The sequence below is a fragment of the Dromiciops gliroides genome, chromosome 2, assembly GCF_019393635.1.
Source record: "Dromiciops gliroides isolate mDroGli1 chromosome 2, mDroGli1.pri, whole genome shotgun sequence".
Lineage (NCBI taxonomy): Eukaryota > Metazoa > Chordata > Mammalia > Microbiotheria > Microbiotheriidae > Dromiciops > Dromiciops gliroides.
The window spans coordinates 24,709,627-24,724,268 of NC_057862.1; the positions used below are offsets into that span (position 1 = coordinate 24,709,627).

General features: G+C 42.3%; 1 protein-coding gene across 1 annotated transcript in view; it reads left to right on the forward strand.

Moving 5' to 3' along the window:
- ZNF365 (zinc finger protein 365) overlaps positions 1-10,162 on the forward strand; it is a 29,625-nt gene extending 19,463 nt beyond the window's left edge. The window contains 4 exon segments of the mRNA XM_043983981.1: positions 2,438-2,460; positions 2,463-2,617; positions 7,526-7,563; positions 9,408-10,162. Coding sequence (XP_043839916.1) covers positions 2,438-2,460; positions 2,463-2,617; positions 7,526-7,563; positions 9,408-9,669 — 478 coding nt within the window. The 3' untranslated portion in view covers positions 9,670-10,162.
- Positions 10,163-14,642: the final 4,480 nt, after the last annotated feature.

A 14,642-nucleotide genomic window follows, 5' to 3' on the forward strand; every position in this document is an offset into this window, starting at 1 on the left:
TGTTCACACACCTTTCTTTAGACCTATCATAGAGGCTCTTGATATGGATTGTACTTTTCCAGAGTCAAGAATTCAAGGGCCAGCCTTGAAGTTGGAAAGACCTGGGTTCAAATCTTGCCTCTGACATGTACTGACTTGGTGGCTCTGGGAAAATCATTTAACCTCTATACTATTTTGTGGCTCTCTAATACCAAAAGTCACAGATGACTTGTTCTGTATCTGTGGAGACTTTTTACACCCACACCAGGGATTCCTCACTTGGAAGAAATTATAGGTCAAAATTTTAAAAGTAACTAAAATAATATCCAAAGCATTATTTACTTCTCTCTTTAATTTTTTACAATTTCAATTAAGCCTTTATTTTTTCTCCTTCCCTCCCAATAGAAAAGAAAAGAAAAGGAAAGAAAAGAAAAGAGAAAACTGCAAACCTTTGTAACAAATACTCATAAGCAGGCAAAACAACGTCCTACATCACCCATGTCCAACAATGTCTTCTCCTCCTATGGCCAGAGTCCATGCCCTCTTGTTCTGGAGGGAGGGTACCATGTTTCATCATGGATCTTCTGGAATCATCATCATTACCTTGATCGTAGGCCTTAAGTCTGTTCGAGTTGTTGTCTTTACAACATTGTTTTGTATAAATTGTCCTGGTTCTGCTCACTTCACTGTTTATCAGTTCATACAAGTTTTCTCAGGTTTCTCTGAACTTATCCTTTCCATAATTTCTTATGGTACATCAGTATTCTATTACATCCACATATCCTCATTTATTCACCCAACTTTTAATTGATGGGCACCTTCTTAGTTTCCAATTCTCTGCCACTACAAAAAGATGTGTATTAAAAATTTTTGTCCCAAAAGACTTTACCTTGATCTCTTTGGTGGTATCAATAGGTCAAAGAGCATGCTCAGTTCAGTGACTTTTGGGGACATTGTTACTATCTAGAATGCCTACACCAGGGATTATTAACCTCTCCAACCAAGATGTGTTTCATTACTCTTTTTTGTCAAAAGTACAGCTTGGGCAACAGGTATATCATTTGAGCCACTGTGTCTGAGGAGAACAGACAGGTATAGGATTTGCTCCCTTGCAAAGTCGGGTGAAACAGGGTAGAAGATAATTGCCTGAGTGAGAGTAAGAGGAGCTCTTTCTATTGGATGGCACAACGCTTTACAATTGGAAGGTATATTATTTTGTGTGTGGGGGGGTGGGGCGGGGATAAGTGACTTGCCCAAAGTCACACAGCTAGTAAGTGTCAAGTGTCTGAGGCTAAATTTGAACTCAGGTCCTCCTGAATCCATGGCTGGTGCTTTATCCACTATGCCACCTAGCTGCCCCCTGGAAGGTATATTCTTATGAATGTTTAGGTGTTGTTTTAAATGACCTTGGCCGCAAAAAAAAAATAATACAGGATTAAAAATATGCCTCCAGTACTTAAATGGACATGCACCGATTAAGTTGTCAAACAGTGACGTCTTCTCGAGTTCCAAACCGTGTAGCAAGACTAGAGAAGGATAACAACTGGGCCCTTTTGGGTGCACTTATGAGGGTTTGGAACTTGGTGTCCTTGTAAGTACAACTCAGAGAATCTATTCGTTTATTTGACTCAGCCTGTCCAATAGAATCGTGGAATCCCATATGATACCCATGGGAACTGAGAAGTTGTAGAGCCACAGTTGGAAGGAGCCTCGACAGCCGTGCACTCCAACCCACGTCTTTTACTTGACTTTTAGCTCCTTAAAGTGGGGCACTGTTTCCAGGCTGCAGTATTGCAAGCTTCAGAAGTCCCAGGTGGTATGAATTAAGGAGGATCAGGTTCTTCACTTGCCTGGCCTGTTCCCTGGTCCTAGATGACCCCAGGCCAACTTGCTAATCAACCAGCTTTGTGTGTTGTGTTTGTTAGCTCCAAAGAGCCCAACCCATTTCGAAAAGAGATCCTTATTATAAAGTCTAGTCCAATTCTTGTATTTGACATATGAGTAAACTGAGGTAGGCAGAGGAAAATGGCAAAGGAAATGGTGAACCACTCCAGTATCTTTGCCAAGAAAACCCCAGACAGGACTGAAAAACAACTGAACAACAACACAAACCGAGGTAGAATTTTGTATGTGAGAAAAAGCAATGAGGCTACTTGGCTGGACTGAAAAAGGCATGAAGGGGAGTGACGTCTAATAAATCTGGAAAGGTAGGCTGCAGGCAGGCTGTGAAGGCCTTTAAATGTCAAATGGAGGAGTTTGTATTACATCCTAGAGGTGGGGATGTCTGGACGACAGCCTGTACAAAGACACGAAGGTAGGAAGGAAATGTCACCTACAGGGAACACATAGGTTTGAGTCAGCTTATGATGGACTTTAAATACCAGGCCACGGGGTAGATACTGTAGCATTTACTTTGTCAAATTTCTCTGTTCTCTCTTCTGCCATTTTTGCCTTACAGAGAAGTTGTCACGTTCAACCATTTCTTGAAGCGGCCGCCGAGAAGGAAGTCCAGGGAAAAGCCAGACTACAGAATTTCATCGAGAACCTGTTACAACGGGTCGACTTAGCTGAGAAGCAGCTAGAGTATTATCAAAGCCAGCAGGTCTCAGGCCATGGCAAGGCTACCAGTGAGCACTTGGTGAGTCCCAGGGTCATCCTCATTCCCTTCCCCACCATGTTCCTCACCTCGCCCAGCTCATCACTCCTCTTTGATTGTGAACAAGAAACAGATGAGAATTCTGGAAGGACTGAACAGTAGTGCATCATGGGGACAATTCTGATCATTTATTAGAGCCCACTCAAGTTCTCTCTATTAACCCAAAGCCTGTGGGTGAGTTAAATCTCTTTGTAGCCTTCCCTCCATTCCATCCTCTACCCCTGGTTCTCCCATATACTCATAATTTCACATAAAAGTGGATTAATCAGGGCAGCTAGGTGGAGCAGTGGATAGAGCATCAGCCCTGAAGTCAGGAATACCTGAGTTCAAATCCGGCCTCAGACACTTGACACTAGCTGTGTGACCCTGGGCAAGTCACTTAACCCCAATTGCCTCAAAAAACCTCAAACAAACAAAAGTGGATTAATCCTGCAGTGATGATGCCTCAAAATTCAAGTCAACATTCATCAAGCATCTACTGTATGCCAGGCACTGTGCTAGGGCCACTAGGCATAGAAAAGACCAACATGCAAAGCATCTCTGACCTCCAGAAGCTGGAGAATCAACATACGCATCCACAAATAAGTAAGCAGTGCTCATAGACTAGATAAATACAAATCTATGGGGATGGGGAGGAGAAGAAGCAATAGGAAAATCAGAGATGGCCTCTTGGAGAAGATGGTACACTAACTGAGCCTAGAAGGAAGTTGGAGGATCCAAGAGGTGGAGCCAGGGAAGGGGAATTCTTGAGAAATCAGGGACATCTGGAATAGAGACTTGGGAGGGCAGGAAGCAAGCATATAATGGATACCCAAAGAGGCATAATATCTAACCATTAGCATCCTGCCCCATGCCCATGTGGGGGTGGGGAATGTTGAGAATGGGAAGAACAAAGTTTAAGAAATGGCCCCACCTCAAAAAGCTTATCATCTGGTTGAGGAGCCAAGATTAACCCACAGAAAATAACCCTAGATTAATCCAGGGAAAGGGAGGGGTCAGAAAGGTAAGCAGGCATGAGCTGAGTGTGCCCCACAGGCAGTGAGAAATCCTGCTTGGCTGGATGTGAATGAACATCATTGGAGGAGGTAGATTTCCAAGCCATGCAAAGCAGGAGGCATTTATTTCTTGGAATAGCCACCCCAGCAATTTTTTTTTGTAAACTCAGCTTTGGCCAATCACCCCTTTGAGCATTTATTCCCTTCAGTCTCCCTTTGAAATAGACACGTTTTTGCCTTAACGTGATCGCTGGAGGCCAAAGGTATCAGTCTTGTTATTCAGAACCCCTCGAAGACATCTCTCTTGGCTCTCCCCATATGATGGCTAGCAAATAGATCATGCTGAGGGATGCCAGTATCTGGGCAGTTCTAAATTAATTTCTCTCCAATCTAACCTCCCCGCCCCTGACCTGCATTAAAATCCAAATCATGAGCAATATGGAATCTTTCTATAATCTATGTCTTCTCTTTCCCTCCAAGTGGCCAAACTTTACCCTTAAGTGAAACTTTGGGCTGGGCATCCTTCCTCCAGTCTTTTGTAGCCTGCAGATGAGCTTTTCTGCTCTCCATTTCTCTGTTCCTTGGAGTCTCCTCTGAGCCCCCATTGTTCTTTTCACCTGACTGTTCTAAAAATGTAATGTGTTTACTCGGACATTTCCTCCTTGCCTCTGAAAATGCTGCGGAGTTATAAATGGCAGGAGTGACCTAATCGCCCATCTGCTCACATCAGAGCTGTTCAGATGGAATGTCTTGGAATAACTGGGTAGATTTTGTTTGAAATAAGGATTCGTATTCATTTTCGAGTCCTTTTAAAAAAAGAGGGACCTTGTTTCTTCTGAAGTCTCTGATGTCTGAGATTGCTCCATGAGATTTCCTGGGTTGTCAAAGGCCCTGATTCTCATTCATTCATTCAATTCAAGCATTTATTAGGTGCCGATTGTATGCTTTCCATTAAGAACAGCCAGATAAGGGCAACTCTGAGGTAGTAAAGTGCCTGAGATCATGCTCTATAAGGACCCAGTTGAAGGAACTGAGTTTTGAAGTCTTTCCTTATCTTCACCCTCCAACCAAAACAAAAGAAACTGGTAATGCCTTTGCCCCTCAAAATTACCTTGTGTTTTCTAATATATTTGTGTACACTTATGTATGTGCACACTGTCTTTCGGGTAAGCTTCTTGAGGGACAGGTTCCTGGTGATTTTGCCTGGTGATTTGTGCCATGTCCCCAGTGCCTGGCAACATAGTAGGAGCTTACTAAAATGCTTTTGATTGATTCATTGATCATCTGAAGATGGAGATGGAGCCTGGAGAAGAAATGACAAAGGGGAGGGACAGACACATGGAAGAATGTTTAAACTTGTTCAGCGAGACCCAAGGGTGGGGAGTGGAGTTACAGAGGAAGGCAGTTTTAGGTTGGATGTCAGGAAGAACTTCTGAACAGTTATAGTGAAGCCAAACTGGAGTAGGCTGCCTTGAGAGGTGGTGAGTTCCCCAATTAGGGAAGGCACACCTATGCCGACAAAATGACGGACAGATAACGGAAGGAATCAGAAGGCTGTGATCTCTGCCATTCCTCCTGATGCATATTCCTCCATATTTATCAAACTTTCTTCTTTTGGTATACTCCCCAAGTGAAATCCTGACCCACAAAGCCAAGGGTGGTCGGACAAATGAATCTGTGGAACCAAAGCCTGGCTTCCCACGTGCAAATGCGTCTGTGAGCTCATGATGGGGAAGTCCGTTGTCCATTTCCCACTGTGTGTGACTCGTCTATGTGACCTTCCACATGGTCCTCCATTTCTCTTGGCTGTGGGAGCGTATCAATAAGCACACAGGCTGTCTACCAGACCCCTCCCTCTCATCGCATGACCAGCCCATCTTGCCAGAGGGCAGCCTTGGCATCTGAACACTACAGTGTCACAAGGCTGCTTCTCTTCAACTAACAGTTAGCTTGTATGAACCTCATGCCCGGGGTGGGGGGGTGGTCTTTGCTCCAGGCTCCCTTGCTCATCTTCAGTCAATCAGTCAATCAACAAGCATCTCTATTCCAGACAAAGCACTAAGAGCTGGAGATGCAAAGGAAAAAGCAAAAGTGGTCCTTCTCTTCAAGAAGCCTCCATTCTAATGGGAGAGACAAGATATGTACGAATGGATTGGTGCAAGATACCAAGCAGACAGGATGTCCCTTAGATGGGGATCTCTATTTGTGGTCTGAAATCACGACCACAAATGTCAGTCCATGCATCAGCAAACATGTATTAAGCACCTCCTATGTGTTAGACACTGGGAATACAAAGGAGAAAAAAGAGTATGTTGTCTCCCCCCTGCCCCATTATAATACAAGCTCCCTGAGGGAAGGTACTGGTTCTTTCTCCTCTTTGTAATACATGTATCATGTGTATATACACATACATATGTGTGTACATATATACACAATATAGATAGGTATTGCCTACATATGTGTATGTCTATGTGCATGTACAATGCATACTGTGTAATATACTTATGCATTGTGTATGTAACATGCACACAATGTAAGATGTAGGTAACGTATGCCTCTCTACATGCACATAAACACACATACATGCATATACCTATATACATGTATGAGTGTATGTGCACACGTGTATTGCATACATACATAAACCTGTACATAAAAACACACGAGGTAGATACGAGGGAACCTTGACAGGGAAGGCATTAGCAGCTGGGTGATAAAGAAATGAGCTGAGTCTTGAAGAAAGCAGAGGATTCTGAAAGGTAGAGGGAGGGAGGGGCACATTATATTCCAAGCATGGGGGGACGGAGCCAATGCCCTCTCATGTCTCAGTTGATCTGGTTTGTTCAAAGGCCTTGGGACAGGAGGTCTAGTGTTGTGTATGTGGAGCAGCCACGGGCCAGTCTAGCCGGATTATATATGGAGGGATGTCTGAGTTCAGGGGGGCCTAGAAAGGTGGGAAGGGACTAGGTTGTGGAGAACTTTAGTCATCAGAAGACTTGTTATTTGGTGCTAGACTCGGTAGGGAGCCCCTGGGGTTTATTGAGAAGGGGGATGATACAGACAGACCCACTCTTGTCACTTTACTCCTACTCATGGGTCTCTGCTTGTGGGAATGAGCCCCCTCATAAAGACATTGGGGGAGGGGTGTAGGGGAGTGAATGCCGATGCTCTTGTGTCCATCCATTGGATGATGCCAGCTGGATCGGGAGCTAACAAGGATGGGACTCATCTTCTTCCAAACAATGCAATTTATGTAATTTATGATGAACAGAAAACAGCCTGAATGAGAGATGGCCATTACCCCCAGCATTCACGTGCCTTTGTACGTTTTCATTTTAGGAATGCCATATTTCTGACACTCAGCCTTGTAGTCTGTTTTTCCCTAGAACATGGCAAGTGTAGTGAATTGTCTGTAGAGGTAACCCAGAGCCATAGAAACGCAACAGGGCATTTTCTCTGCTTTAAATTCAGTTTTCTTGTAGGAATTATTCTTGGGGATTCTATACTTTGATTTTTTTTTCCATGGATATATGACCTCATCAATATGGGATAGTCCCTTCACCAGTGGAGATTGCAACCCATTTGTACCTTCTCATCCTGTATAACTTTTGTCCATGTTCTTCTATGAGTTCTCCATGCTGGGGATGATATAACCTTCTGAAATAAGTCTCAAAGCAAGGGTACATGGCATGGTGAGAGAGATTGGGCTGGACCCCCATGTAAGAAGAGCATCAAGCCAGAAATCATGTTCTCAGTCACCCACACAGAAAGCAGTGTGGCCAACCCAATGGGGTCCTCTCAGTGTGGACAGAGTCCCTTTGAGGCAAAAAAACGAGGAACTGTTCGGCGCACCTGGGGAGTAATAATGCTTTTTTTCTCATTTGTTTTTCTTCAGTTTACAGACATCGCCTCCAATAGGAAATCCAAATGCCTGTATGTACTTATATTTATGTTTTTGATCATTTAATTTGGGTTTTAATACAGCATGGTTTCATGTTGCATCCTTTTTTATGACACATAAATGATATGTCTACACAGAGCCATAACTAGGATCCAATAACCAGACCTCTGCCCCAAGTGCTGAAATTTAGAGGGTGCTCAAAGCACAGTCTTCCTTTTGCAACACAGAAACAGCTGAGCTCAGCACTAATGCTAATTAATTCAAACAGAAGGCCATCCCTGTGGTTATAATCCCGGTGAGTTTTTCCCATTCTCCCAGGTTATATCTTTCCCAGAAGTGGTCTCAAGGGCCCTCAGACACCAAAATAGCTAGTTATAACTCTGTGTAATTAGACATACACGAACACCCACATTGACACCATCATGTAGTGCATGTACTGAAGGGATCAGGGAGAAATTTACCACCATGTTTCTTATTTCTTAAAACTTCAATGGGAGCATTTAACTACTATGATGATAAAGTACAGGTCCAAAACAGGAAAAAGTGATAGGTATATTATACTAGCAGATGGTATACTATTCAGGAAAGTAGATTTCAGAAAGATTTCTTCCCAAACAAGGGAAACCTGAAGGTCAAATAGTCCAAACTCCTCATCTCATCAATCGATCTATCAATAAACATTCATTAAGTGCCCACTATATGTCAGGCACCCTGTGATACAAAAAAAGCAAGACAATGCCCTCAAAGAGTACTAAAGGCTCCTACCCCCAGGAAGCTTACAGTCTAATGGGGGAGAGAACATGCAAACAAATATATACAAAGTAAGATATATAAGAGGAAATAATCAACAGAGAGAAGGCACTAACAGACGAGGAAGCTGAAACCCAGAGAGGGAAAAGGACTTGACCAAGGTCACATAGCCAGGAAGTGGCAGAGTCAGGATCAAACCCTGGTTCTCTGATATCAAAACCAGTTTTCTTTCAGGATACTGTACTGCCTCAGACACTCTTAGTGTCCTCATTGCTATTGTACTTACTGTGAAAGGCAGCATGGGATAGAGGGAAAAGCACTTGGACTGGACTTCAAGTCCTAACTGTGACATATCAGCTGTGAGACTGTGGACAAATGGCTTATCTTTTCTGAGCCTCAGTAGGCAAAATGTTTAATGAAGGTAGTTTGCAAATCTGAAAATACTGTATAAAAATGTTAGCTTTCACCCTCAGCAGCAGTGCCTTAGTCTAATGCATGTGCACCACTCAGTGCCTAGGTTAGTTGCGAAAAATTGCAAGGGACTTTGTTGCACTGGCCCTGTTCTTGACCGAGTTCTGGGAACTCTTTATTTATTTAGAGATTTTACGGATGCTTTAAGTGTTACATTGTTATCACTTGCCAGGGATCAAGTAGAAAAGTACCTTGTAAGAAAGAAACAAAGCAATTTTGTTTAACAATTAAACAAAAACAAAGTGAGCAAAATTCATTTGTTGGATGAAACAAATCAGAGTGGTGGCCACAGCTGACAAGGTAGGCTTCCTTCTGCTCATACAGTATCCCACCTTTCTGCTAGAAGATAGAATTTCACTCTCTGTGCCTGGGTTGGGGCACTGATCAGTTTCTAAAGTCCTTCAGTTTCATTTTGCTTTACATTATCATGGTCATTATGTAAATCATTATCCTGGTCTTGCTTACTTAGTTCTCTGCTACTTTGTGTAATTCTGGCCGAGTTTCTTTGATTCATCAAAACCTTGATTTTACTTGGAGCCCCTATTTAACTGCTTATGGTCTTTGACTTTTTCCAACTTAAGAACTGAGGTGTTAAAAAAAATCCCTAAAAGTTTTCTGAGGCAGGATCCTCATTATGTTTCTCTCTGATCTCCAGGTGCCGAGGGGGCCCACACCCTGCATGCCACAACCCTGACCTCAAGGCCCACTTCCACCCAAAGGGAAGGAATTCCCTGAAGAAAGCCAAGGATGAACGAGGGAGTGCGCAGTCATCGAGGTTTGTCCATGACCTTGCCGATTCCCCGAGAGAACTCTGGAGACCTCTGAAGAAAGGCGAACCTCTGGGTGCAGCCAGGAAAGTCAACGTTAAGGCCAAAATGGTCAAAAAAAAGCCACTGGCCATTGTGAATATTATCTGAAGAGAGTGGGGGGTCACTGAGCTGCAGGTCCTGGGCTTTGGGGAAGGGAAAGCAACTTGATCAAAGAACCACTTGGCCAGTCATCCTGTAGTACCTTGATTAACTTTGTGTGAACAGGAAAACCTCAGTTAACTAGTCCTCTATCAACCAGAGCATTAAGTTACCCACCTCTGAGGATCGAATCACTTTAGAGGAAAATCACTAAAATAAAAACAAACAAACTCATATTAATGCCCCAAACCCCTCCTCTCAGTATATGCTTGAAGACTCTTAACCATTCCACCTAATCCCCACCCTCTTCTAAGTATCCAGTGCTAATCAGTGATTACTGATTTTCTGTACCCAAGGCAGTCTTAACCATCAGTGGAATATTCAGTTATACTCCCTGATTTACTAAGAAAAAAAGTGAATTTTATAAAGTATTTTTTTCTCTAACAAGAAAGATTGGGCCAACAAAAAAGTGATACTACCTTCTAACTTTATAGGAATCACTTAACCTCCTAGGCCTCAGTTTCCCCATCTTTAAAATAGGGGTCTGGACTAGCTGGTCTCTGAGGTTTTTTCCAGCTCTTCATCTTTGATCCTACAATCCTACAATTTCTACTCAACTCCCAGTTTAAAAATAAATTTGAATAAATCAATTTGCCAGAGTCCCTATTTACCCAAGTCTTCTGGTTCATTGAGGTTTTGCTGTTGTTTAGTTTCCTCAAGTGAAACCAATGGTCATAGGGTGATATTTTTCTGGATCTCAGAACCTTGTTGTTCTGCTGAGAGGCAGCATGATTTGTTGATACAAGCACAGGATTTGGGGTCTAGAATATGGGTTCAAATCTCACCCTTGCTACTCATGAGTTGTGTGACTTTGGGCAGGCCACTTCTCCTTGTCAGTTGGACTTAGGTACCTTCCAGCTCCTCTGACCCCACATTGAGCCTGGTTTGGGTTCATTTCTGTCCTTTACCACGGCTGTATATTCTGCACCCAGATAGCCTGATGCTGCCGGCATGTTCTTACTAGCATCTCCGTAGTCACCTGTGGCTGTACTGTCCAATGAATCAACTCTTGGAATCCTCAGTCCCCGGGGTTTGCCTGACTGCACTGACCAGTGGGCATTTTTTCACCATTGCCATTTCCTGGGTCTGCAGATGCTAGAAATATCAGCACGGCTTTGTCCCCCACAGCGCACACTCTGTCGGTAGTGCCTGCTCCCTCTCAGTCGTAGAAAATGGATGTGAATTTCTCTGATACCCTTTTTTTTTCCCAGGATGCCTTGTCCTTCATTCCTTAGAGTTTCTCCCCACTCTTTTGATTGGTATGTCCACTAATCTTGCCTTGAACCTAATATTTGATATGCTTAATATATTAGCCTGTCTGTTGAAGTAATCCTGAAGTTGATGAGGGTAGGCCAGCCCCCTCCATTCCACTAGGAGCCTCCCTCTGAGAGTAACTTCTACTTCTCCTAAGGTGTGTCCATTTGGAAGCTCCCTTGGGATCATCCCTTGCTGCCAGAAACAGGTTTTTACATCAATTTTTCACAGTAAGAGTGTCAGACCTCACAAAGAGCTCATAAGTGCTGATATCCTTCTGAAGTTATGATCAAGGTCAGCCTTGTCCACAAGACCAAGGTCCATGTATATATGACTCAAGTACATGAATAATTTATTTTTAAATACTCATGGGGAGGGGGGATGAGGGGGAAGATATGTGTCTTTGTGTGTGTGTGTGTGGGGGGGTGATTTGTAAGTGACCTATATAATTATAATGATAATCTAACTAAATGAACATTAGTCAGGGTCTTTTGCTCTGGTCATTACTGCCATAAACACCAGACTAGTCATGAGTTGAGATTGGGCACTGGGGATTTGGAAATCCTCATTTGGAGTTGGAAAAGCAGTCTGATGAGAGCTGTAACTAGTTGGTGCACATTACACATCCCGGTATTCACACCTGTCATAGTGAAAAGTTGCCATCCCTCAACCTTGGAGGTTATGGAGGTGGGGTGTTCATGTTGTGTCTGTGAAGGAGTCCCGTGGATAAAGTGCCCATGAGTATCACTGTTTAGGTTGAAAGTCATGTTGTAAAAAATTGGTAAAGTAACATAGATATTTATTTGGGGCTCTGTTGTGCCCCAGACACTATTTATTCTTACTGTTCATAACCTAATTGCACTTTAGAATTTCTGTACTGATCCAATGAGTTCTCAACTATATTGCATGCCCTCCTTTCTGTCAGGTAATGTGAGTATGATGTGATGACAGCATAATGAATGCTTTGCTGCAGGTTGAGCGGCCAGAAACACTTATCTCTCTGTGTCCCTTTGAGTTAATGGCAATCAACAGCTTCAGTTTTCTTTCGCCACATCTAGAGAAAATCATAGCCCTCTCTTTCTAGGTGATGAGCAGTGATCCCCCAAAGTGCCACAATGTCACCTGAGTATCATACATATGTAGAGAGAAGTGAGTGACTCTGTGCATGCTGAAGTAGTAAACACCAGTGCTTTTGTTGCTGGCAGGCCTGCTTATTAAAGGCAGGGATGTAGGTCTTACCTAGCCTTTTTCTTCTTGTCTCTAGGTTTATTGCATCATAGTCAGGGAGCATTACTGGAGTAGAGGAAGGCATCTTTGCCCCAGCCCCCATACAAATCCTGTGGGGCTTTGTGGGCTAGGATCCCTAAAATGGGTTTGGGAAGATTTACACTAATAATCAGGGACTTAATGAGAGTTAAGGGAATTTTACAAATCTAATTTGGGACCAGGGACAAGGGAACTGGAGTTAGCATCAGGAGAAATTTAATTTGAGCTTATGGGCTTCTGCTAGTTGTCTGGATAGATGAGGTGCTCATAGCCCTCTACTAAGCATTAAAAGATCTTTAGGTTACTCTTGGCATGAAACTATCCCCTAAATCCTAGACAGGTGATCAGCAAAAATCTTAGAAATCCACAAGCTAAGATTTAAGTCTATGCTTTTGATTGTTTCTCTTTTGGTGCTGACTCAAAAGGCCTTGGCCCCAGCCAACTCTCTGACATGGAATTAGAAAATTAGAAAATTCCTTTAAACCCTGATTGTGAGTCTTTGTACCTAAAACTCATTTCATGAACTCTACCCAACACTTCAGCTCTCATAATTATTACTGATTGATAGGTAAATAAACTTAAGAGCAAAGACAGAAGGACAAAGTGAAGTCAACAGGACTCCATATTGGCCTTTGCTCTGAGACATTCCTGCCTGGCTTTATTATATGGATGGGTCAGCAACAAATCAAAGAGTTAATACATTATGGTCAGCTTGAAAGACCTCATCTCTCTACAGCTATTAGGGGGAACAAAACTGAACTTTGTGTATTACAGGCATATAATAATGTCTCTTCTATACATTCATTAAGAATTTTTAAAAAGGATAACAAGTTACAGCTAAATTCTAAGCCCTCTAAAAGGACAAATGTCATGCATGTGGGGTGCCATGGATCTATTCTTTCTTTATTTTAGCCAAGGAAGAAAAATCTTAAATGTGGAGCCTGGCTTGCTCCTGTCAGGGGTCACTCTATGGGCTGTGCCCAGGGTAACCAGCCCCAGTTTATACATATTAAAGGAGACATTCGAGGCTAACTCGATACTTTTTGTAGGTGGCACCAAAGGTACATGGCAGAAAACGTTCAGTGTTGAACAAATCAATCTATTTTTTATTATTTGTTCAGACTTGAACTTTCTTTCTTTTCTTTTTAAACTGGATTACAAAGTCTTAATGCTTAACAAAAGTCTTAATTAAGTTCAGGTTACTTAAAGATACTGTTTTGCAACCTACTGCAGGGCCAGTCCGTTGTAGAGAAGTTGGAATATACTGTTACCAGAGTTTTAAAAGAAAATGTTTTTAGATTATGAGAAATTCTAATAATAAAGCTATATTTCTGAGTAACTGTGGTGGTGTATGGATGAAGTATTTGAACTATTCACAGTCCACTATCATCTTGGGTCTCATAACACCCAGAGAATTGTCTCTTTATGAATAAGAGATTTGTTGAATACACAATAATTATGATTTCCCATGCCCATAAACTTGAGGCTGTCTTGAAACTTATAATGGTATTCATTGATGGTCATTATCTTCTTATGTGAAATTTACCATATATTTCTGTTAAAAGATAGAAGATATTTAGCTCAAGAATTGCACTGGGATCCCAAAAGTGTGGAGTGATGGCTAGGATGGTGGACTTGGAATCAAGAAGACCTGATTTATAATCTGACCTCAGACACTGTGTGACCCTGTGCAAATCACTTGAGCTCTGCCTCAGTTTCCTCATCTGTAAAGTGAGGGGCTTGTACTAAATGTTCTTTTCAGATCTAATTGTGTCATACATGAAATTGAAAGAAAAACTCCTTTCGTTTTGTAGACCATGATCACTTATTAGACTCTACATTCCTCATTTAAAAAAAAAAAAACAACTAAGAAAAACAAACTAGTACAGTGACCATAATCTGACAGAGTATGCACCATTCTGTACCCATAGTCTCTCACTTTTCTGACAATATGAGGGAAGTGCGCTTATTCATTCGTCCTCTGAGATGATGGTTGGTTATTACATTTAATCTGAGGTCAGCATACTTCTTAGCAGCGTTTTCATTTACACAATTGTAGCTATGCTGATTATTCTCTATTAATTCCCTGTGTATCAGTTCATGGGAAGATAGCTCTAGAGCTAGAAGGGACCTTGGAGCCACCTCATATTTTTTTTAACAAATAAGGAAACTGAGTCTCAGAGAAGTGAAGTGACTTGCCCAGGGTTACAGAGCTAGTAAATATCTTGATCAAGATTGGAACCCCGGTCTTTACTTATCAGAGAGTGCTCTGTCCATGTTGGCACATTCCCTTTCACAGTGACTTTCCCAAGGTTACTTGGGGTATAAGTGGCTCAACTGGGATTTAAACTGAGGATTTAAATCCTCTGATGCCAATTCACCTAGATTTTCTGCTCTACTAG